This window comes from Mytilus californianus, unplaced genomic scaffold (assembly GCF_021869535.1).
Source record: "Mytilus californianus isolate M0D057914Y unplaced genomic scaffold, xbMytCali1.0.p SCAF_6, whole genome shotgun sequence".
Lineage (NCBI taxonomy): Eukaryota > Metazoa > Mollusca > Bivalvia > Mytilida > Mytilidae > Mytilus > Mytilus californianus.
The window spans coordinates 10,299,019-10,323,570 of record NW_026262712.1 but is presented as its reverse complement, the minus strand read 5'-3'; the positions used below and the strand labels follow the sequence as shown (position 1 = coordinate 10,323,570).

Below are 24,552 nucleotides of genomic sequence, written 5' to 3'. Positions count from 1 at the left end.
AGCACGTTGTTATATCATTAGAATGTCACGATAGGCTTGCCATACAATATGCTCAGTCAAAACTACACGACGTACAGTTGAAAGTACGTGTTGTTGAGCTCAGATAGCACGATGTTATATCATTATGACGTCACGAGAGGCTTATCATACAATGTGTTGACTTGAAACTACACGATGTAAATTTGAAGAAGTTTGGTCTTGACTTGAAACAGTAAAATGTTAAGTTAAAAAAACAGAACGTAAAGTCAAAATAAAACAATGATAGGATGACATGTACTTGTGCAGAATTGAAGATTTTTGGTGTTGACTTCGAATATAGTACAAATATTAAATCGTTTTATGTTAAATTGAAAGACAATAACGATGCGTAGAAGTACTGAAATTCTATGGAAAAGAATGAGGGACAAATCCCCAGGATTTTTTCCTCTTTATTTGCAAGTTGATGAATATTAATGAAATTTAACTCCGAAGTCAAAATGATATACAAAGAAAGTTTTCCATAAATTCATAAAGCAAAAAAATTACCCTTCGCTATTTATTACACTTGAATACAGTTTTGCCTATATTTTACATGTTTTGTTTGGGGTTTTTTTTATGATTAAAAACCAGACTTTTTTTTATGAACAATATTTAAGAAAATATTTATCTATGTGGTGTTTTAATATATACAACATAATATTGCGCTTATTAGACTTCAGTTATGACTGTGAGGGTCAAATTTTACTCATATAAAATCACATCTATGTAAGAGTTAGCGGAGAATTTGTATTTACCACTCCCGTTTTCCACGAAATAAAACATAAGAATCTGGAGTCTTAATCTTAAAAAACAAAGATCAACTGATATGACAAATAATACCATTAGCGTTGGACTGAGATGGTGAGAGATGTATAAGAATGTGACCCCCTCCCCCCGGTTTTGTTAGAGGTATCTGAAAATTTGTATTTTCTTTTCCACGAAATAAAACAAAAGAATCTGGACTTAATTAAAAGCGATGCGATTACGATTTCCATAGAATGTCAGAGACAGTTTGTCGACTAGTTCGTTGATAATTCGGCTAGGCAAGTAAAGTATGTCTTGTAACAAAGCAGGGTTTATTCATATTCATATCACACTTACATGTTCTCGTCCTGATATGCATGTAATATTTGCCACTGTACGTAAAACGCATCCCTTTTCCCCGAAATAAAACCAAAAAATCTGGACTTAAACAAAACCGATGCTATTTGGATTTCCATAGATTGTCAGAGACGGTTTGTCAACTAGTTTGTTAGAAATTCGGCTAGGCAAGCAAAATATGTCTTGTACAGAGCAAAGATTTATTCATATTGATATCACACTTATATATTCTCGTCCTTATATGCATGTAATATTTGTCACTGTACACTAAATACAAATACGTTTTCATCAATTCTTTTTTATGAAAAGGAGCCTATTTTAAGCATGTTCATCGATTTGACACCCTGTAGTTCATGTTTTTTTTGGGGGGGGGGAGTTCCTCGAAAATTATAACGCATTCCTTCTTTATTTGCAAAATCGCCAAGTGACGGGTGCCACATATGAAACAGGATCTGCTTACTCTTCTGGAGCACCTGAGATCACCCCTTTTTTTTTGAGAGTTTCGTGCTGCTCAGTTTTGTTTGGCTTTTGATCTTTTTTCTCTCGTTTATTTCGGCTGATGAGTTTTTGTCATGCCATTGTCAGTTTGGTTAAGATTTTTACTATCCCTTTTGTATCTTTCGTCTTCTTTTATCCATTTTTGTGTATTTTTTTTTTTTTCGATTCTCCCCTCCCCCTGAACAGTATAATAGATAGATAAATGACCCTTTTCAACAAAAGGAGATCTACAAGTAACTCGACTTGACCGAAATTGTAATTTTCTTCCTCATTAGATATATTGTCCTTAGGGTAGATCGGGTGTCTTCCGCCATCTTAGGGAGCTACCATTTGATTTTTATTGGGGGGCTAGAATGAAATTTGAGAAAAAGGCAGGACAGGAGTTTTGAGTTAAAAAAAGGCAGGATGAGCAACTTGGCAAAAAAAAAGGCAGGATGACGATTTATGTAAAAAAAAAGTCAGAATAAACTAATTAAAAAAAAAATGCAGGACCAATAGAGGGAAAAATAAAAAGGCAGGACAGAGATTACAACTAAAAAAAAGGCAGGACAAAATTTTTCGTCCTAGCCCAGTCTGTTTTCGACTTATGAGTTTGAAATCCTTTTGGCATATTTCGTCTCTAATGATGGAATGTGTAGGGACTTTATCTATTTCGTTTTGTAGACAGAAAACGAGTCTCGTGATCCCAATTTTTATTTTTATTTTCTAACATTGAGTTTTCCATGTATAGTTTATACAAAATCTGACAATACTGCATAACCTGTAGCTTGCAAAATGCTCTGTGGCCCAAATTTTTTATTATGTTTTTCAAAAAAGAATAAACTACATTTTTGCAAATAATTAAAAAAAAATCTATCGATTTTAATTTAGACCACACTCATGAAAACTATAAGAGAGAGAGAGAGAGAGAGAGAGAGAGAGAGAGAGAGAGAGAGAGAGAGAGAGAGAAAGAAAAACTGTTGACATAAAAAAAACATATCTACAAATTAATCAAAGCAATACCAAAATAATTCATGGACTTTAACAATTTTTAAAGATTTTTGATTTTTTTCTTTTTCTTTGAAAACACATATAAATAGAGAGAAGCTGCAAAGAACCAAGAAAATCACTATGGACAAGAAAATAAGTGACGGAATTCATTAATTGGCTTCTTATTATAAGTTATAGGGGTCATTGTCCATCAATGACTTTACCAATTTAAAAAATAAAATATTCTCCGAGTGGATATATACATAAACCTGGGCACTATCTTACTTGGTGCTGGAAAAAATGGTTGGCACTGCTGTAAATGATGTATTTCTTTTTTTGAAATTTGACGATTTAGACTGGAGGCTCTAGGTCATATTTCATTAGGTTTCATATAGACTTCATGTATAAGCGAAAAGTATACAACAGAATCAACCATACTTTATATTTGGGTTGGCCCTCCCTAGCAGTAGGATTCTTCCACCTATCAATTCTTTTTGTTTTATTTCGTGGAAAAGAAAATTCAAATTTTCAGATACCTCTAACAAGGCCGGGGGTGGGGGTCACATTTTCATATAGCTCTGACCCTCTCAGTCCAACGCTTTACCGTATTATTTGTCATATCAGTTGATCTTTGTTTTTTAAGATTAAGACTCCAGATGCTTATGTTTTATTTCGTGGAAAACGGGAGTGGTAAATACAAATTCTCCGCTAACTCTTACATAGATGTGATTTTATATGAGTAAAATTTGACCCTCACAGTCTTATAACCGAAGTCTTATAAGCGCAATATTATGTTGTATATATTAACACACAACATAGATAAATATTTTCTTAAATATTGTTCATAAAAAAAAGTCTAGTTTTTAATCATAAAAAAAAATCCAAACAAAATCATGTCAAATATAGGCAAATCTGTATTCAAGTACAAATATATAGCGAAGGGTAATTCTTTTTTCTTTATGAATTTATGGAAAACTTTCTTTGTATATCATTTTGCCTCCGAACTTGCAAATGAAGAAGAAAAAATCCTGGGGATTTGTCCCTCATTCTTTTCCATAGAATTGCAGTTTCAATTCACATAACTCTGTAATGTTTTACGCATCGTTATTGTCTTTCAATTTAACATAAAACGATTTAATATTTGTACTATATTCGAAGTCAACACCAAAAATCTTCAATTTTGCACAAGTACACGTCATCCTATCATTGTTTTATTTTGACTTTACGTTCTGTTTTTTTAACTTAACATTTTACTGTTTCAAGTCAAGACCAAACTTCTTCAAATTTACATCGTGTAGTTTCAAGTCAACACATTGTATGATAAGCCTCTCGTGACGTCATAGTGATATAACATCGTGCTATCTGAGCTCAACAACACGTACTTTCAACTGTACGTTGTGTAGTTTTGACTGAGCATATTGTATGGCAAGCCTATCGTGATATTATTACGATATAACATCGTGCTATCATAGCTCAACATCACATACTTTCAACTGTACGTTGTGTAGTTTTAAATGAGTATATTGTATGGTAAGCCTATCGTGACATTCAAATGATATAACAACATGCTATCTTAGCTTAACATCATCTAGTTTCAACTGAAAATTATGTAGTTTTAAATGAGCATAACGTGTGGTAAGCCTATCGTAACATTCTAATGATATAACAACGTGCTATCTTAGCTTAACATCACGTACTTTCAGCTGTACGTGGTGTAATTTTAAATGAGAAAATTGTGTAATAAGCCTATCGTGACATTATAATGATATAACATCGTGCTGTCTTAGCTGAACAACACGTACTTTCAACTGTACGTCGTGTAGTTTTAAATGAGCATATTGTATGGCAAGCCTATCGTGATATTATTATGATATAAGATATTGCTATCATAGCTCAACATCACGTACTTTCAACTGTACGTCGTGTAGTTTTAAACGAGCATATCGTGTGGTAAGCCTATCGTGACATTCTAATGATATAACAACGTGCCATCTTAGCTTAATATCACGTACTTTCAACTGTACGTTCTGTAGTTTTTAACGAGCAAATTGTATAATAAGCCTACTGTGACATTATAATGATATAACATCGTGCTATCGTAGCTTAACATTACAAAATATGAACTGTACGTCCTGTAGTTTCAAGTGGGCATCTTAGCTTAACACGTTGCATCGTGTTGTTTTAAGTCAACAAATTGTATGGTAAGCCTTTCGTTTCAATATAGTGGTGTAGCATCGTGTTATCTTAACTCTACATAATGTACTTTCAACTGTGCATCATGGTGTTTTAAATCAACAGATTGCATGATAGACCAATCGTAATATCACAATGATATAACATCGTACTATCTCAGCTCAACATTAATTAATAACAAGTCAGCACCATACATTTTAGCTATTCATTTTATTTGTTATCATAGCTGTCGATGTAGATGACTGAGCAGTATCCATCTGCAAGCTAACATCATGCAACGTCAACTTCACATCATGTACTTTAAACCCAACGTTACGTGTGTTTGGTATATCATCACAACATCGTGACTTATCATTATACTATCACGACTAAAGCACTTGTCATTGCAAGTCAAAATTGCGCAGATTCAACTTAGCATATTGTAATTTAGAGTTAGCATTTTGATGACTCGATTCAACACCACGCTGTCTTAACTTTACATTTTAAGCTTCAGCATAACGTTTTGTAAATCTCTAATATATGACAGCTGAGGCTTTCCATGTACCAGGATTGCAATTTTATATTTAAGCTAGACGCGCGTTTCGTCTACAAAAGACCCATCAGTGACTCTTGAATAAAAAAAATGTTGAAAAGGCCAAATAAAGTACGAAGTTAAAGAGCATTGAGGACCAAAAATTCCTTAAAGTTTTGCCAAATAGAGGTAAGATAGGATATTGAGGCTTTTGACATACCTTAAATCATCCTTAGGAAAGTTTACTTTTTTCAGTACATTTAAAAATTAATAACTATGTAATATGATCAGCTGTACAGATTCATGATTGATCACACATTGATTAAACGGTCACAAAAGATATACGTATCTATAGTTTCATAATTATGATATACAATTAGAATATTCTTTATAACAAATTCTGTATACCTACTACATGTGTTTTCTTAAAGCAAAATCTGAATCAAAACAATAATTGTTGAATCAACGAAGCACTTTTTTTAATAATGGTGCTTATACTTTTTGATCTCAAAGCAGTACATTAAAAATGCGATACAGTGACAAATATGCACAACTATATAATAAATGATAAGTGAAATCTTTAAGATATTTACTGACAATCAGAACTTAATTTGATATTTATAAATGCTGTAAGAAAGACCACTCATTAATCATTGTTAATCAAAATGAAATGCGACTGTTCTGCCGAAAGTTTAAATAATCTAAATTTGCTTAGATCAATGATATATCATTTGTTTTGCCGTCCAATGAGTCAAGTTCGGTCCATTGGTTTCATTTCAACTAGATTGTTACGAGATAACGATGCAATCTGTTTCAATATCTTGTTCGATTTGGTTAAGATCTTCAGTATCTACCTTCGTCAATACAAATTGAACTTTCCACCATTTATGTCGAATTGACCGTTTTTTGACAGCTTTCAAATCTACTTGTTTTTGGTCGATATTTTCTAAAACCCACAAGACAAGTTCTTCATGCATTTGATTTTCACATGCTTTATTAAAAGCTGTTTTGATGTCAAGCATGTTATTGTCTACTTTCCGCAGTATTACTTGAACAATATCTATTTCTCCATGCCGACATGCTTCTATAAAGGCGTTTCCAATATCTAGCCGTGTATGTTCGACTTTGTCTAATAGCAATACAGCTATTTCGTCCCATCCTTTAACTGCGACAGAGAGCATAGCCTTCTTAACGTTTAAAATCTGGCGGTCGACTTTTTCTAATAGCAATTTCACGATTCCTGTTTCTCCATTGTCACACGCCTTGTTAAATGCTAAAGTAAAATCACACTGACTGCTTAAATCATTGTCTATAATAAAAACTGCTGTATCTTTCCAACCAAATGTGCATGCCTTTGTCATCACAGTGGCTATATCCAGGAGGTTTGGATCAAAATGATGTAGTAAAAATTTTAAGACAGCTTCTTTCATTGAATCTAAATATATTTTCTCTGAAAAGGAAGAAAGATCAAGCCATTTTTTGCCTATAACGGGTAGCATCATTTCGACGATATGTAAATGGCCGTTTGCAAGTGCCTCGTTTGTTGCCACATGCATGTCACATGTACGAAATTTCACCTTACGTAAAAGCCAGCAAAAAATGTTAATCCACCCATTCCGACCTGCTTCTTGTAAAAGCAAAGGAAGATTAAAACACTGGCACTTAACGTTATGTAGAAGCCACTCGGCTGTATTAATGCGGCCATAAGTACAAGCTTCAACCATTGCTGTGTGCACATTGAATTTGTATTGATTACAATGTTTCTGAATAAGAACCAAACAATCAAGCCAACCATAGGCACACGATTCAACCATCACGTTTTCAACATTTAAATATTTAACATCAATGTTTTCTAACGCCCATTTGACGATATCGAACGCCCCACATTGACATGCGAGATTTATCATTTCTCGAGTATTAAATAATGCATGGTTAACTTTTCCAAGTAAAAATCTGAACATTACTAACCAGTCCTTTTTACAGGATTCTGTCAAAATTTTGTTAAGATCAATCATCCTTAGATCGGATTGCTTAAGGATAAGACATAAAAGGTTATACTTAGTGTCATCTAAATTCTTCGTTTTTTTCTCAGGCGCATCCATATCAATAATACAATTTATTGCACGGTTCATGTCGATTATATTTTTGTCGGAATTATTAATCAAATTCGGGTTTGCGTCGCTTTTGTCAGCTACAGTTATATTTTGGTCACATGTTTCTATTATCCATTGTATAATATCGTTATTGAAGCATTTACAAGCGTCTGCTATTATGGTATTTGTATCCAAAATTGATTTATCAGCACGTTCGTATAATAGTTTTGTAATTTGGAAACCACTCCTTTCATTCTTGCACGCTAGTGTAATGGCATATTTAAAATCAATCATGTTTATACTAGATTTATCCAAAAGCAATTCTACTGTATTTAAATTACCATGTTCACAAGCAAAGACCAGCGCAGCTTCTGTATCAAATAATCCCTTGTCAACATCAGTAAGGATCCATGTTACAACTTTAATATTGTCACATCTACATGCATTATTCAGTGCTACCTTCATATCAAACAAATCACGGTCAATTTTTGCCCATAGCCATTTACAAACATCTAACGTTTGCTTCTTCGAATTTCGACAAGCCTTAAGCATTGCAGTTTTATATTCAAAATCTGCCGCACTATATTTTTGAAAAAGATAATCGACAAGTTTAAGATCCCCATGATAGCAGGCTTTGTTCATTATATTCCTAATAATGAAAGTATGTTTAGGTTTATTTTCCAGTAGCCACTGTACAGCTGATGAATGACCAATATGACAAACATCATTCATAATACTGTTTAAATCAATGAATTTTGTGTTTACTCTTTGTAAAAGTAACAGAAGTAATTTTCCACGGCCTCGGTCAAAATATACAAAACTATAATTAAGCTGTTGACGCCGCAATTTGTCTAATGTAATATTGAGATAATGTGCTATATCATGCATATTGACAACTTTGTCCAACAACAATTTTTCTACAATATTGGGGAGTCCAATTTCAACTGCTTTCTTTATTATTTTATTGACGTCGATATCTAAATAGTATTTCATCATAAGTCGAACAATTTTCATGCAATGTTCTTCATTTACTTCATCTTCCTCTTCTTCGAAATGTTTATATACTACTTCAATGATTTGATCTGTATTGATTGATAACTTACTGTCGTGTTCAAATAATAATTTTAAAACACCACAGCACTTTTTTCTACTGGCAGTACCAAAAAGTCTGTTGAAGTCAAAATATTTTAAAATTCCAGGTTTCTCCAAAATAAACAGTTCTAAAATGATGATAAAACCAATACAAAATTTACAAACATCATCATCATCATCATAATCACAGTCATTAACTTTTTCATATCCGTCAATCGTAGTGTTGATTAATTCTTCTTCGTCAATTAATTCATTATCAATGTTCTCAAGCACCCATTCTACTATCTCACTGCATCCAACTTCACAGCATAATTTGACTATTGCATTAATATTCAACCATCTGTGGTTAACCTTCTCTAGTATATGTAAAACTATATCATTCTGATACACAACTAACATTTCTTCTATACATCTATGATAATCTATTAAAGAATTATCGACATTATCCACTATCCAGTCTAGTGCAGGTTTTTCTTCGACGCTCGTGCGGAAGCCTACGTTAATAAATAACTGCGTCATATCAATCATATTATGTTTTACATTCTCTAATAGCAATTTTGTATTTCCAAGAACTCTATCCGGTTTTGTTTCATCGAAGATATTTGTAAAATCGAGCAATACATGGTCGGTATTCTTTAACAACCTTTTAATGATGTCTTTATATTTTGATCGAAATGCTATTTGAATAGAAAGATTAGGATCTATGCAAATGCTAGTATGTTTGTCTGCAATGGTAACTGATATTAACATTCGATCTTTAGTATGATTTACAGTTAACATTTTTTTATCAAGTTTTCCTATGCTTCTGAGCAAATATAATGGAAAATAATGATGGGTGTACGATCTAAATGTCGTTAATAAACGAGGCCATAGTACGGTATCATTTCTATTGTGTATACATGCAATCAATTGATATGTAAGGTCTTCATCATTTTCTGTGATTATGCTTGATTTCATAAATCTATCAAGTTTGCTTTGGTCATAACATATACTATCTATTAATACAAGTATTATTTTGGCAAATTCATGATAATATGGTTTTGGTATTTTAATAACAATGTCGTCTGCCTGTTCCATGTGATTTTGTGGATGAACAATATCTATCATGTGGTTGAGACGAAGAAGCGGTATGATGGCTTTCGGGTTAATCTTGCTATAAGAAATGAGGACACTGTCTTGAATGGCTTGATGTTGAAAGGAATATGTACCTTTTGTGTTCATTAGATAGCGACCTGTTAATACTTGACATATGAGTTCTACATCAGATTTACAAACCTCTTTATTCTTGTTGTAACAGACATTGAAAATTTCGTTACAGGCCTGTGCATCAATTTTCTCCGTGACGCATACACGAACCGTTTTCAAATCGCCATTCAAGTCGTGAGAATACAAAAAACATTAATCAAAAATTCTGCCAATTTGGAATGTGACATGCCTTGAATGACTTGCAGTTTGATTTCGGCCTAGTGTTAGTACATAAATCAATATGACATACTTCAATCCATTCATATAATTATCTATTCCTTCCATTCTCAATTTCTCAATTTCATTTACTAAAGCTTTTGGAGGCCATGAAAAGCTAAAAATATCTAGAGAAGTATTATTTTTTTTCTTTGTAAATATTCGACAACATTCCGGGAACCCAGGAAAAGGATCAGTTTGTATGATTTCATTCATGATTTTTCTTTTAATAATTAAATGAGCTGGCCCTGGCCCTGACTGAATAGTTTCTTTCGCATCCTTTTGATGTGATACTGACTGAAATTGAAATGTATTGTCCTCATCGCCCTCATATATCCTAATTTTGTTTATGTCACAATATTTAGTTAACATTTTTTCTTTTTCTTCCTCAGTCAACTTAAATTTCTCAGAATTAAGATCAATATCAACAAAATCATCAAATAATCTGTGAGTTGAAAATAACATTTGGCATGCATGTTTTACACTGTTTGTCATTGAAAAAATGAATTTGACCTTATTTAGTGTTATGTACGAGTATAAGTGATCAAGGATGTGTTTATCGTTAGAAAATGGATCACACATTTTATCAAAAGCATCATCAAAAAGGACAATACTTGTCACATTACGTTTAACAATGTCAGATACATATTTAAGTCCTGTCAATTTAAAAACATCAAAGTTTCTTTTCTTTTCCTTGAGCTGTCTCAGTATTTCTAAAACTATTTTTACTTTTACCACTGCCCTCTCTGCCAGATAAGATCACGATATTTTTACTCTCTAATAACTGGATACAGTGTCTAACTGCTTCTATCTCCATGTATGCGACGTCTTTTTCGTGAATCTCAATTTCATCAGATGTTTCATCTAGATGGAGAAAGTAGCATCAAATAAGGTGAAAGTTTTCATTATTTACATAAAAGTCAGAGGTGTAATAATGCATGATATGATTTTAACGGTATAGAACAATAGGTTAAATCAGACTTAATTATTGGTTATTGTATTACATTTCTCGAATGAGTGAACTAGTTTCTCAATCTTGTTAGTATTATATGCTTTAGATCATATAATTATCATTGCCAATTACATGTAATGAATCTTCTTTTCAATTTACCTTGTTTAGGTGGAAAACCCAACACGTCTTTAGTAATGAAGAAAAGGAATTATTTCAAATCGGGATTCAATGCATACCTATTGGATTATTGTCCAAATAGAGAATACTTTTTACACAGAAGAGTAAACAGAAATAACGCAATAAGAAAGTTAATATATAAACGACAGATTTTCATAATATTATAGACAGAATTCAGTTAAACTAGACATCGAAAGATTAAAACTTTTTAACATTCTCGTCAATTTAGCATCAGCTTAATTTAATATAGAAATTTTGCATATCCTGAAAAATAAATCATAAATAAAACAGCATATTTAGTGTTTGTCTTCCCTCGTCAGGACGAAACTTATCATATCCTATTTATATTAATTAGAATCAGGTACAAATGAGAATTCCAATCTACTGGTAGAAGTTCGGATATTGTGCTAGGAGTATTTTGAAAGGTACACATTTAAGGAAGATCCATTCGATGTGAGACGTAACCAAAACCTAGTGTTGTATGATTGCACTGGGTGTATTTTTTATTCATTATTTTCACTGATAGATATAAGAAGATGTGGTATGAGTGCCAATGAGACAACTCTCCATCCAAGTAAAAATTATAAAAGTAAACCACAGTACGGTCTTCAACACGGAGCCTTGGCTCACACCGAACAGTAAGCTATAAAGGGCCCCAAAAAAAATTACTAGTGTAAAACCATTCAAACGGGAAAACCAACGGTCTAATCTATATAAAAAACGAGAAACGAGAAACACTTATGAACCACATCAACAAACGACAACTTCTGAACATCAGATTCCTGACTTAGGACAGGTGCAAACAAATGCAGCGGGTTTAAACGTTTTAATGGTACCAAATGCATTTCAAATAAGGGAAATCAAAATGAAAATAATACAATTACAGAAACTTTGTTAAAGAAATCTAGTAAAATACATGAAGATTCATGAAATCCTTTTAAAAAAGTTTATTTATCAAAAATGTGCAGATAAACAATACTATCCTCTGCATGAATATTAATTCTGATTTTTTTTATAACAGTGTTTCTAAGAATCACCAAACTTTTTCCTGTTTTTTTGCTAGTGTTTGCATTTCGCTACTAAAAGAGAGACGAAAGATATCAGAGGGACATTCAAACTCATAGATCTAAAACAAATTGACGACGCCAATGCCAAAAAAAAAAAAAAAATACACAAACAGAAACTTGATAGTACACAAGACACAACATAGAAAACTAAAAGACTAAGAAACACGAACCGCACCAAAAACTGGGGTGATCTCAGGTGGTCCGGAAAGGTAAGCAGATCCTGCTCCACATGTGTCACCCGTCGTGTTATTGCATAGCTAGTAAATAGTTTAATTCGGTAGGTATATTCGTGAATAGGGAACAGAGTTGTAGTTTCGACATAGGGATCATATCCGATATCATCTGTGAAACGGGTATTCTTTAACGGTCAACCAACTCGTGATGCCGTCCGTCAAAATTTATGAAGGGATGATTTCAAATTCACCATTTTAAACCATATATGCAATATCTTCCTTTACAGTAACAGAAAGGGAAGATACAACATGTACAACAATAAAATGTATTTAAGATTTAAACTGAATTGTATAAAACGTTGTGACATTTTTGAAAACCAACTAAATGTTCTTCAATCTTGTTTTTTCTACCGCATGATTTATGCTTTGTTGCAAAATCCTAAGAAATTGCCAATTGCACTGTGAAAACTGGTCTAGTTTGGCTTTACCTTTTAACTCTTTAATGTAAACCTGATAAAACATAAACTGCGCATCTAATAAATAAGGATACAATTAAAATGATAAATCTAACCAGTACGCAGGTAGGTTAATGCCGGATTTTATTAATTTTCTAGGCATCCCCCCTTTTTTATTTATTTTTTATTTTGAAAGAAAAATAACTGATTCCAGATTTGTTTATGTGGTACACATTGGTGATACGTCTACCAAGAAAATATTTTCTGCTGTCACACGTGGTGTCTAAGTCGTCACGTGATTTTACGATATGACTAATTTCCCATATGATTTAGCCTGTAGAACAAGTTCCCATACTAAAAATGTCGCCATGAAATTTCACTGTATGGTAAAAGATACCTTTTACTCCATAAAAACTGCTGATCGCTCACTGATAAATGTTTCCCTTTATTTTAACAACATTAAAACCAGGAATTCACGTCCGTTGTTATGAATTTTATCATAAAAAATACCTCTATTTTCAATTTAACCAAAAATGTATACAAGCGTTCAGCAATTTTCAATAAGCTGACTAATTCTTCTATAAACAACTCGAAGGATTTGAAATAATATTGCCGTTGGTAACTTGTTCTACTCGTTTGTTTGTTGTCCGCATATACCGTCTGAAATGACGCCCATTGCATAAACGCTTTACTGATCGCGGAAGGGAGGTAATCGAGGTAAAACATTCCAAAGTTGCGTTTACGGGAATTTCATAAATGCAAGATAAAAACATTCTTGCGCTGTTGTTTCTGATTATATCATGCACGCATATTTAGAAAATCACGCATATATGGCAATCAATAACATTCGTTAATTATTAAAAAATACCATGCCCTTAAATAAGTACGTTTTGAAAAAAAAGGGGGTGGGTGTTTCATCTTCAATATTTCACACACAATGTGAGCATTCTTTCTTGAATATACTATTTAAAGGATTTCTATGGGTAATGCATAGTTTTAAATTTGTGTCATACTGTTGAGACACCATTCTGATGTGTTTTATATTTTAAAATGTCAAAAAGTATTAAAGTCTATATGTAGAAGGTGTTGATCAATTCCTTTATTACTGACTTAAAAAAAGAAGCTATTTCAAGGGTCCTCAATTATCAATTTCCTGGTGAAGTTTTAAAATTTATAACAATAATAATAAATATTGTGCACATTATGAATGAATTTCCTTGTAAAAACCCAGTCATTCTGCAAATGAAGGGATTATTAAAATCAGAGACATTATTAGTCATATAATACATGATATTTCTCTCTTAAAATGTGTAAGTTGACCTCAAGAAATCAAATCTGCTGTGAGAAATATGTACCATTCATTATCCCCTGTAACTGCTGAATAAGAGACAGTGGTTAAAAGCCCAGAAAATATTAAAAAATTTATTTCTTTAACTGCTGAATCCATTTGTCCAAGTTTTAAACTTACTTAACTTCTAACACTAAATAAAAAAAGTACATCAAGTACTAGTAGTTAGCCCAAAAATTTAAGAAGGATGATAAAAGAAAACTAATAGCATACAATATTAAAGAGAATTTCTAAAACATTTGTTTAGCTTTTTATACATGTACATAAATGTGTACTTTCACTAAAAACTTGCATGTTTCATAATACTCATTGTATTATGATGTTTATGTATCTTGCCACACAAGGGTAAATAAATAATGTCTATACAATGATTTGTAATAAAGCTTTTGATTTTTCAATTCATAATAAAGTATAAATGAATGGTAAAATAGTTAATAGTAAATGTCTATTTAAATGTTTTATAAAGATGTCTGATGAATCTTCATATATTTCTGATCTAAATAATGCCTCACACTTTATTTTGAAAATATCAAATCCTGCTACACTAATTTTTTTCATTCAATAAATCCAAATCACATTCAAACCTTTGAAATGTCTCTGTCTTACATGTTCCAGAATCAAATTAGTTATTGGTTCCTTGTTTGATATCCATTTGTTGTAATACTAAACATTGTTTGGCTTCAATGATTTTCAACTGGTTAATTTTAAATTCACTTTTTTGTATGCCACAAATCAGCTTTACACATTGTTATTTAAAGCTATCAGTCTGTTTTGACATCTTAGTAATAAATGTCATAAATAGTCATAAACATTTCATTTCTCACAGATTTTAAATCATCACAATATTATAACATGTTTTATCTGACAATTTCCTTTTGTATGTAAATCCCCACAAGAAACAAGTACACAGTATTTTCCTCTGATTATATTTTTATTTCTCTGTCTTCTATGTTCCAGAAACACTATATTGTTCAACTTATTGATATTCATTTGTTGTCATACTGATCATTGCATTATTCCTCAATTTTCCTTTAATTCACATGTAACATGTCATGAATTATCTTATACACAGCTCAGTAATCAGTCTTCTTTGATATAAATTATCAAAAACTAATTCTCACATATATATTTTCTATCATTTCTCTTTTCATGCATAGATCCAGAATCATCTCTGTAGTTTTTATATGATACACAATTTTCTTTTGCTGCATTTTCAAAATAAAGGAAGTGCAGTCTTTTTCTCTCACAGTTTTATTGTGTGGTATAATACCATTGCTTACAAGTCACCAAAGTGCTTAAATAGAATTGTTAACAATATTTGGATAAAATATACTTGATATATGAGGGTATGGAGTTTACATAATAGAGAATAATGGAACAAAAAAATTATAATAAGAATAGAGAATAATGAGGTGCTACCCTTATGGAAAAATAAGGCTTCTTGCAAATATTTGCGGCAATGTTGCTGCAAATATTTGCGGCAATATTGCTGCAAATATTCATTTTTCGTATGTAAATTAGTTTTCTTGCAAACAGTTGCTGCAATATTGCCGCAACAATTTGCGGCAATATTGCAGCAAATTTTTGCGGGAAAATCAGTAGCTATGATTGTCGCAGCAATATTGCGGCAAATTCATTAGCTGCAATGTTGCAGCAATATTGCAGGAAAATTAATTTCTTGCAATATTGCAGTAACATTGCAGCAAATCTTTCAACAATTTCAGTTGAAAAATTAGGAATTAAAAACTAAACATTTAAAAAAGTATGATTTAATAATAAAACAAAATTTTCTCTGTCCTCTATAGGTTGCTGTGTTACATATCTGTGTATCCTTTAGTTCTGTTTCTCTGTACTCACTGTCCTTAAAGTTGAATTTTCTGATTTCAAATACTGCAAAATAAAAGTTAAAGAATTTAGCATACATTAAAAGAATAACTAAACATTATAAAGATATAAAGATATAAGTTACTACTATATATTGTAAATTCTGGACTTGTAAAATGAAAATAACTCTTTATAAAGAGATGATTACAGACCAATTTTTCCAGCATTTGTTTCACTTAAAGGGTCAATGTCTAAAAGTGATCAAGTCCTTCTAGAAATTGCATATTACTATAGAATACATTTAACCTTATGCCAGTACTAGGTTGTTATTGCTTTTTTGAATATTTGTTTTTCATTGAACTATAACATAATTGGTCTTGTCTTTTTTTAAAAATTTTTGAGATTAGTTGTGTATATATAAAAGCTAAATATTGTTGCCATTTGTTGATAGACCTCTTATTGGCAGTCAAATCACAGATCTCTAATTTGATACCAAACTGCTTTTATTAGAAGATTTCTTGTTTCAATTTAAGTAATGTACTTTCTAAAACATATAGTCTTAAAAAGATTTAAAAAAATATCTCCTGTCTTACACAATTTTAATAATATTCATGTGCATAAATCTATTGTCTTATACTTTTGTCAACTCTATTAAGTTAAGAAAACTCTTTAAATATCACTATTTTGAACTGTAAGAGCAAGCACTTATTCAAAATGGTGGACATTCAACTCCGTTGTACTTACCAAAAGATGTTATCCAAATTATGTGTAAACACCAATCTTCCTAAATCCAAGAGTCATGTCAACTGAAGGCTATCATATGCACTATCCAGTGTCAATAGAATTAGTTGGAACTTTTGGATCTAAATCCATTGTAAAATTCATATTACTTTGTTCATGATAGAAGACATCTTTGTTTGTTGTATGCATGTTCATGTCCAGTTCAAATTTTGCTTAGGTTGCTTAGGGTATTGTGACAATGTGATCCCTTTGAAATTTGCCCCTAATTATAAATATCAATTGCCTAAATCTTGAATATTTGTTATATATTATAATAAAAAAATAATTATATATATTTTTTTTTTTTTATCTTTGATGTTATAAGTTATAATGGAAATATATACAAAGAAGAAATGCTCTACCCTTAATTTGGCCTCAAACTCTGTACATTAATTTATGGTACTTCCTTACTTTACCACTACACAGAGATACATGGAAACCAGATGGCACATTACATTTCTATCACCAGCTCATATTACTAATTGAGATGAGAAAGATAATTTGTGTATACATAGTTTTAAAATAATGATACTAGAAATTAAACAAAATGCAACCTGCAGGTGAGGCTAAATTCATTTGATGGAAAATATTAGAATTAAAAATATTGTTCATAGAAAAATGTCATAAAAAAGTGACAAAAAGGCATAACAATACATGTAGAACAAAAATTATTATGACTCAATTATTTAGATTAAACTTGTTGAAATAAATACCAAAGTATTCTTGAAATTCTTTCCTTACAAAATATCATATAAATGTGATGTACAGTTTAGGAATTCTAAAAATATAAGCATTGTTATTTGAAGATTTATTTAAAATAAATTATTCAAATATCCAGATATTTCTGATTAAAATAAAGTATGACGACAACAAATTTAGATAGTTAGAAGTATCCATAACCAAATGTTCAAAGAAACAATATGTTGTGTATTATTTGAACCTTAATTTAAATCTTAAAACAAATAATCATATGTAATATTTTAAAATGCTTGAAATATTGGTGCAACTTAAACTATCTGATTGTCTGACATTATTAAAGAAACTTTTCTTGCAAAGTTGTTGCAAAAAGTCATTCCTTAAATAATAAAAGAAAAGGTTCCTGCAACTTTCTAGCTAACAAATTCTTTCTTGCAACATTGCAGCAAACTTGCTGCAATTTTCTTGCAAACAAATTTTGTTGCAGTAACATTGCGAGAATGTTGCAGGTAGCTGCAACAACCTGCAACTTTCTTGCAAACACTTCTTGCAAACAAATTTGTTTGCTGCAATATTGCCGCTATATTGTTGCAATATTGCAGCAAACTTTTTATTTCTGTAAGGGTAAAATATAAAGAATAGAGAATAATGGGCAAAATGTATAAAGATTAGAGAGAAATGGCCTAAAAAATTAAAGAATACAGAAATGAAGGACCCCCATCCAGACCCTCATATATGATCTGATACAAAATAGTAAGTTTAATTCTATCTTCCTATAAAATAGCATATCAGTTAACTTGGATGTAACCTTTTAGATAAAAATACATTTCCAAATTAAAAAGTTTCTTTAAAATAACAATATATATTATATAGTTTAAACTACATAATACTAAAAATGATACTTTCTGAGACATAATCACTGATTAACCAATATGCTTATTTATATTACTTCATCTGCACTGACTGAATGAAACTGAGGGAAGCAGTTATGTACACACAAAACAATATAATAATATCAATGCTTACATTTTGGAGACCTCTTGTTTGGCATTGTGGAAACTATGTTTTCTCTGGGTATTAGAAATTTCATTCTAATGTGTAGTGATAATCTTTCTACAAAAGAAGAAGACAACTTTACAATCATAACTGGAAATTTTCAAGCCCATAACACTCTAAATAGTTGAAAAGTGTCTTTTGATAAACAAAAGTGTCCTCCTTAAATCTGTACTAGACATCATAGTTACAACAGACAGAACTCATGTCAATTTTGATAGTTAATCAATATAATAATAATATGTTTATATCATCTTTTTAAAGTGCAATAAATCAATAAATCAAATTTGCTCTATGTATGAACACAAAAAGTGATAAAATAAAATGTTAATATGATTTTAAAACATAAATGAAATTAATATTGTGTTTGAAAAATGGTCACATCATACTAAATGATTATAAAAGCTAGTTATTTTTATATATCAAATTCCTACTTATAATGATAATTTACTAAATTTAGACAAGCTATTGGCATGACTGCACACACTGTGCCATGAAGCAGTTAAAAAATGCACATTTTTTACTATGCTCTCTTTTTCTTTCTTTGACCCCCTTCTTTGTATTTGTAATATGTAAAGGATTATACAAATCAAATACCTAAGAGAAAATGGGACATAATCATGATGCTTAAAGAGTAATTTGAAGATTTATGCTCAAAATATATGGAAGTGTTTTCCTCCATAATAGTATGATCTAATATGACCATGGCATGTCAGTCTGACAGCACTTTTTCATAAGCAACCACATTATTTTAACACTAGTAAAGTAATTTTGACTTGCCTAAAATTATACTTTCTATAAACACTGCCTTTCGTCATTGCCGTTTTTTAAATAGCCAGAAAAACGCCAAATGTGAAAATTAACACCCCTTTTTAAAGAAAGGTACATTTTGATCTAGATGTATCAATGAAATGAAATATACGGCCTTTGGCAGTAAAAGAATATGATAATTTGAAACAAACTTACCTCAAAATAATAGCAATATCCATCTTTGAAACGTGTGTTTACGTGATAAGACACTCATGACAAGGTGCCCGATCAGCTGATGATCACGAAGTATGACGTGATGTGCAAGCCCAACCTTGACGTTGATGGAACGATCTAGCCAATCAGATTCCGCGTAGTTTGGTGAATGACGTCAGATTTAGATTTCGATGCAAACACCGATATTCAGTGCCAGTTTTTTTTTTAAAGTACATTAACCTACCTGCGTAAGACAAGATCTACAAATAAGACAACAATGCCAGTTCAGGTTTTTATAAGAGTTATTGTCCTTTAATGACAATTTTTAACGAGAACATCTTTTCCAATTATTCTAATAATTATAACAGAGAAGCGGATGATACCAACAGGAAAGTCGGGATCATAAGTCGACAACTAAATGTCATGACCATGGCAAATACTAGAAGATCCGAAAAATTAACAAAATAAAAACAACAGTTTACGAAACACAACAAAGAAAACTAAAGAATGAGTAGAACAAACCTTGTCCAAACCGGGGGCCATCTTTTGGTTTCCTTTTTATTATACATTTATGAAAAAAATTGATAACTTTACCCGGAGGGAAACTATATTTCCGGGCTCGTTAAACACATTCAATATAAAAATTATGATGTGCTATCTCGTTTATAACAAGTTTTCTACAGGAACAGTCAAACTTTTCAACTTAAATTTTAAGGAATTTGTGATATTGAAATCTTTATCTACAATTCTTATGATTGTTCACATTTATTATTAATCTGAATGGCTTAACTTTTTTATATTCAATTTAAGCAAAACTGTTTACAAAGTACTTTTAGATATGAGTTGTATAAAGTATTTTCTAGATGAAACTCAATATCAAATATAAAAAATAGACAATTATCATTATATCTCTTAACATATTTCGTCGAAAGAAATAAGTATTTGTTGAACAACTAAATAGTTTGTCAGTGGAAAATTATAACAAAGAATAAGATAACCATACCGATGAGTCTTTTTCTCTTCGGCCCTTCTGAAAAAGAAAAGAAGTATATCAACATTATAGAAATAGACAGATGTGGTATACCTTTAAATGCAGTAATTATCACTAAAGACCAAAGGACAAGAATGTAAAAAATACTAGTGTGTCTTCATTGTTTTCCCCAAATTCCAAAGTGTGAGTAGATTGATTATGTCAAAATTCGAAACAATAACGCAATTAAAAATATTTAATAATAATGATTTCTTCTTAAAACAGCTTCGACTAGAGCAAGTGCCTTTAGCAGAAGAATGAAATGTTCCTATTTTACGTTATTTATTATTTTTCACTCGTAATTCTCTCTTTTGTTGAAAAATCAGGACCCCCCCCCCCACCCCTATTTAGGAGACTTTTTGGGTCTTCCTATAGCAATATTGTGGAATGTCTACCTACTTCGAAATTAGAGTAATAAGCTTATAAAACCCATGAAAAAGATGGAGAGAAGATAACAAGGTGCAGTCAAAAACAACAGATCAACGAAATTTAGACACATAAAAGATACATTGCAAGCAATGAATAATAAAAAAGAAGTCAACAAAAGTAAAGATTAAGCAACACAATTTCTGAGTTTTTGCCAGTGTTATAAATATCCAAATAAACGTGACATGTGTTAGAAAATATTGATATATTGATTCGAATGTGACCAACATTCATTTAATGCCAAATGAGTGATCATTTGTTTGCATATCTGTCGTATTTTTATCAGTTGTATTGCACAACATTCTCTTTTGATAGCATACTAGAAATATGTGTTGAATATATATACACATCCTTTTTTTAAAACCAACCCCCTTTTTTCAAAAGTCCGTTAATTTTTTTTTTGTCAATTTTGATTATTTTCGATCTCTATATAATATATCAGTGACCGCCGTGGATAGTAAACTTGGAATAGATAGTAAATAGCAAATCTACATATGATATATCAATGACCGCCGCTGACAATAAACTCGGAATTGATAGTAAATAGCAAATACACTTTATTTATAGAATATGATTGATCATAGTATGTATACAGAAAAACGAGAAAATAATTGTCCTTTCCCAAAGTACTTATGAAAATTATGAAAAAAGTCCCAAACGGAAGTCTTGTCTATGACTTAAAAGTCCGTCCGATGACGGAAACAATATCAGGATGCCTTTATTTAAGTTTTCCTCCCAAAATAACCCAAACTGAATAATCATAAACGAGGATGACAAATGCGACTATGCATGTTACATATATGACACAGAGGCATGATGATTAATTTATTGTGGAAGGAAAATAAGCGGCACACAAACTGAGGTCTTCTCATTTAAAAGTATAGTTGTTACTAAGTACATCTAGCAAATTTTAAATGGAACACAGCAGAGTCAACAAATAACATTATATCATACCTGTTTGTAATATACACAACTTTTCTATTTTTTCTTTCATTTCTTCGTTTGAATTTTTAAGTGACTCAATTCCGTCATTCAGCACCTCGTTTTCTTTTATGATATCCTGGAATTGAAATATAAGGTTATTGTGTTTTTCCATAACGTGAATTCTTTGGTTTCCTATAAAAAAGGGGCGAAAGATATCACAGGGAAAGTCATTCTCATAGATCGAAAATAAACTGACAACGCCATGGTAAAAAAAAATGACAAGTTTTATTCATACATTGACAGGATGAAACAAACAATAGAAGTTTAATTTATACATTGTTTGTTATTGTGTACCTGTACGAATTATAAGTTGTTTGGAAATTTTAAAGACTCCGATGGTATGCTTAATTATAAACAAATATTGTCTGTTTTATGTTTCTTTTGCTATAAAATCAACATAAAATTAACGATTCTTATACTCTTATATTTCTCTGAACTGATTTGTTTTGGTCATTCTTATATTTCTGGATATGCAAAACATTTCAATGTGTACGAAACAGGAATAGTCTGTGTATTTGATTTTACTTTCTTACAGTCAAGGAGACGGCAAATAGTTACAAGACCTATGGAAATCAACATTCATACAGTCGTCATAATATGTCGTTGTCCAAATATCCCAAAGTAAAAAGAAAAAGTAAAAAAAATCTTAACAACAAAATCAAATTTCTGCCATCAATACGACTTTTAAAAAAAAAAACATTTTCAGAAATTACAAAGGGCAACCTATGGCGACGGTTTTCACATTGGACAGATACGTTGATACATGTATTTACTTTCAAAGGCAAATATCGATTCCAACAGGAATGTTCATATTCAAATTTGTGACGGCCAATGATGTATACATATTTTTATCCTACTTCCTTTACATTTCTAGGAATATGATTGGTTTAAAGCGTGTAGACCGTGTATACTTCATATAAGGTAAGTAGGCAGGGTTTATTTCGATACACGGTTAGTAGTGGTGTTACGTCCCTATATAAAAACAACACGGTGTTTAAGAAAAAAACTGAAAGGTTTCAACAAACAAAGAAATTGAAGATAAACGATTGAAATAAATTCATAGACCAAATGTAAAGCTAACAAGTTGTTGTTGTTTGCATTTGTATTTGTGTAGACCAACAGAAGTAGGTTCTCAATTACTTAGTATTGAAGACTTGATCAATTTGATAGAGCACTAATCTAAATACTACATGTTAAGATAGTCGGTTAGATAAATTCGTTACATAGTGTGCTAGTGACCAAATACTATATGTATATATGGTGTCAGTAAATTCCATATGGGGATTCTACCTTCGCTCTCATCCCATATGGAATTTATTAACCTCATATAAATCGTATTAGATCACTCGCACACTATGTAACTAACAGTATACTTCAGAAGCTATATGTACAAAAGACATAGTTATTAAGTTATTGGTTACGGAAGCCTTATCTAAAAATATTACAATTTATGAAAAACAAAGATGGGGTATGACTACAAACGAGACAGCAACATACCAGTGATCAAATGCAGAGGTCAGAAAGCAGCTGAAGGTAAACCCATAAACTTAACGCTAGTTGCAAATGATCACGACCTAACATAAAGGAAAAGCAAGGCAAAACGGCGTGATTTATGATAAAACAACACACGAGAAACACATATGACAGGCACAAACGAACGGTTACAACTGGATCAAAGATTCCTGACTTTGGACATACAAAGTATAGAATAAAGTCACAAAGTACCAAACTTAGTTTACTCGTAGTAATTGAAAGCCAAATAGAACTAATAAATATATCAGGTTTTCCAAGATTTACATTTTTCATGACAAGACATTGTTGTTAATTAACTTTGCGTCGCATCGTCTTGGTTCATTCTGGTTACGTTTTTTTCAAAGAAACACCGTCACGTCACCATGTATCGATTTTAAGGATGTCTGTCTGTTTATATACTGTTTCATTCATAATAAACAAGACAACACATGACTTATATATTCTTTTTAAATAATTAACAATTGGATGCGGAATTGACTAGTTAACATCTTAGTTATAGATCAATTATTGTGATAAGTTGATCATAGTTATCAGATAAAAGGTTAAAACAAAAATAAAGAACTCCGAGGAAAATTCAAAACGGAAAGGATCATAGGAGACCCTAGTTTATAATTAAATATATTCTACCAATAAAATTTGTTATAATTAGTTTGGCATTTCAATATATGGCACTGAGCTCCTTCTTCACATCCATTCCTTCAGTTTAAACGATTAACAATAGACAACTATCTTATTTTACCTCATAGTTGCTTATCGTCTGTAACAGAACCCTTTCATATTGACGAAACATATTGGTATCTAGTGGTTTATCACGAAGATCCAGAAGCATCTGTTTGTAATAATCTTCCTTTCCACACACAGTCGCTAGATCTAGTATGGCGTCCTCAGCTTCGCTTATAAATGTATTGAAATCAGCACATGACATACTTGCTTTTTTCACATGACTAAAAGTTACGTTTCTTAGTTCAGCTAATTTTTCTACCGATTTTCGTGTGTAGCAGCAGTACTGGATAATAATACCTTGAAGTTCTAAATGTATTTGCTGAACAGTTATACTTGATGTAGCTGAAAATGAACAAATACTAATGGTTCCACTCACCGGTCTTTTCCGGTCGTTTTCGCATGGCGGCAAGGTAGAACTGAACATTTGATTCC

General features: G+C 31.4%; 2 protein-coding genes across 2 annotated transcripts in view; one reads left to right on the top strand and one right to left on the bottom strand.

Annotated features, from left to right (window-relative positions):
• The window catches only part of LOC127705292 (di-N-acetylchitobiase-like), a 393,977-nt gene that overhangs the window by 212,012 nt on the left and 157,413 nt on the right, over positions 1-24,552 (top strand). The gene's annotated exons all lie outside the window — the stretch shown is intronic.
• Positions 5,745-24,281, bottom strand: LOC127705288 (uncharacterized). The gene is made up of 4 exons (XM_052209606.1): positions 24,137-24,281; positions 21,835-21,940; positions 20,428-20,454; positions 5,745-10,800 (listed from the first exon to the last, which is right to left on the bottom strand). Exon 4 carries the CDS (start codon positions 9,694-9,696, stop codon positions 6,079-6,081), a length of 3,618 nt encoding a protein of 1,205 aa, XP_052065566.1. The 5' UTR covers positions 9,697-10,800; positions 20,428-20,454; positions 21,835-21,940; positions 24,137-24,281; the 3' UTR covers positions 5,745-6,078.

What these genes read in the sequence shown, in the direction of transcription:
- LOC127705288 (XM_052209606.1), bottom strand. Translation starts at nt 9,696, where the DNA reads ATGAACACAAAAGGTACATATTCCTTTCAACATCAAGCCATTCAAGAC.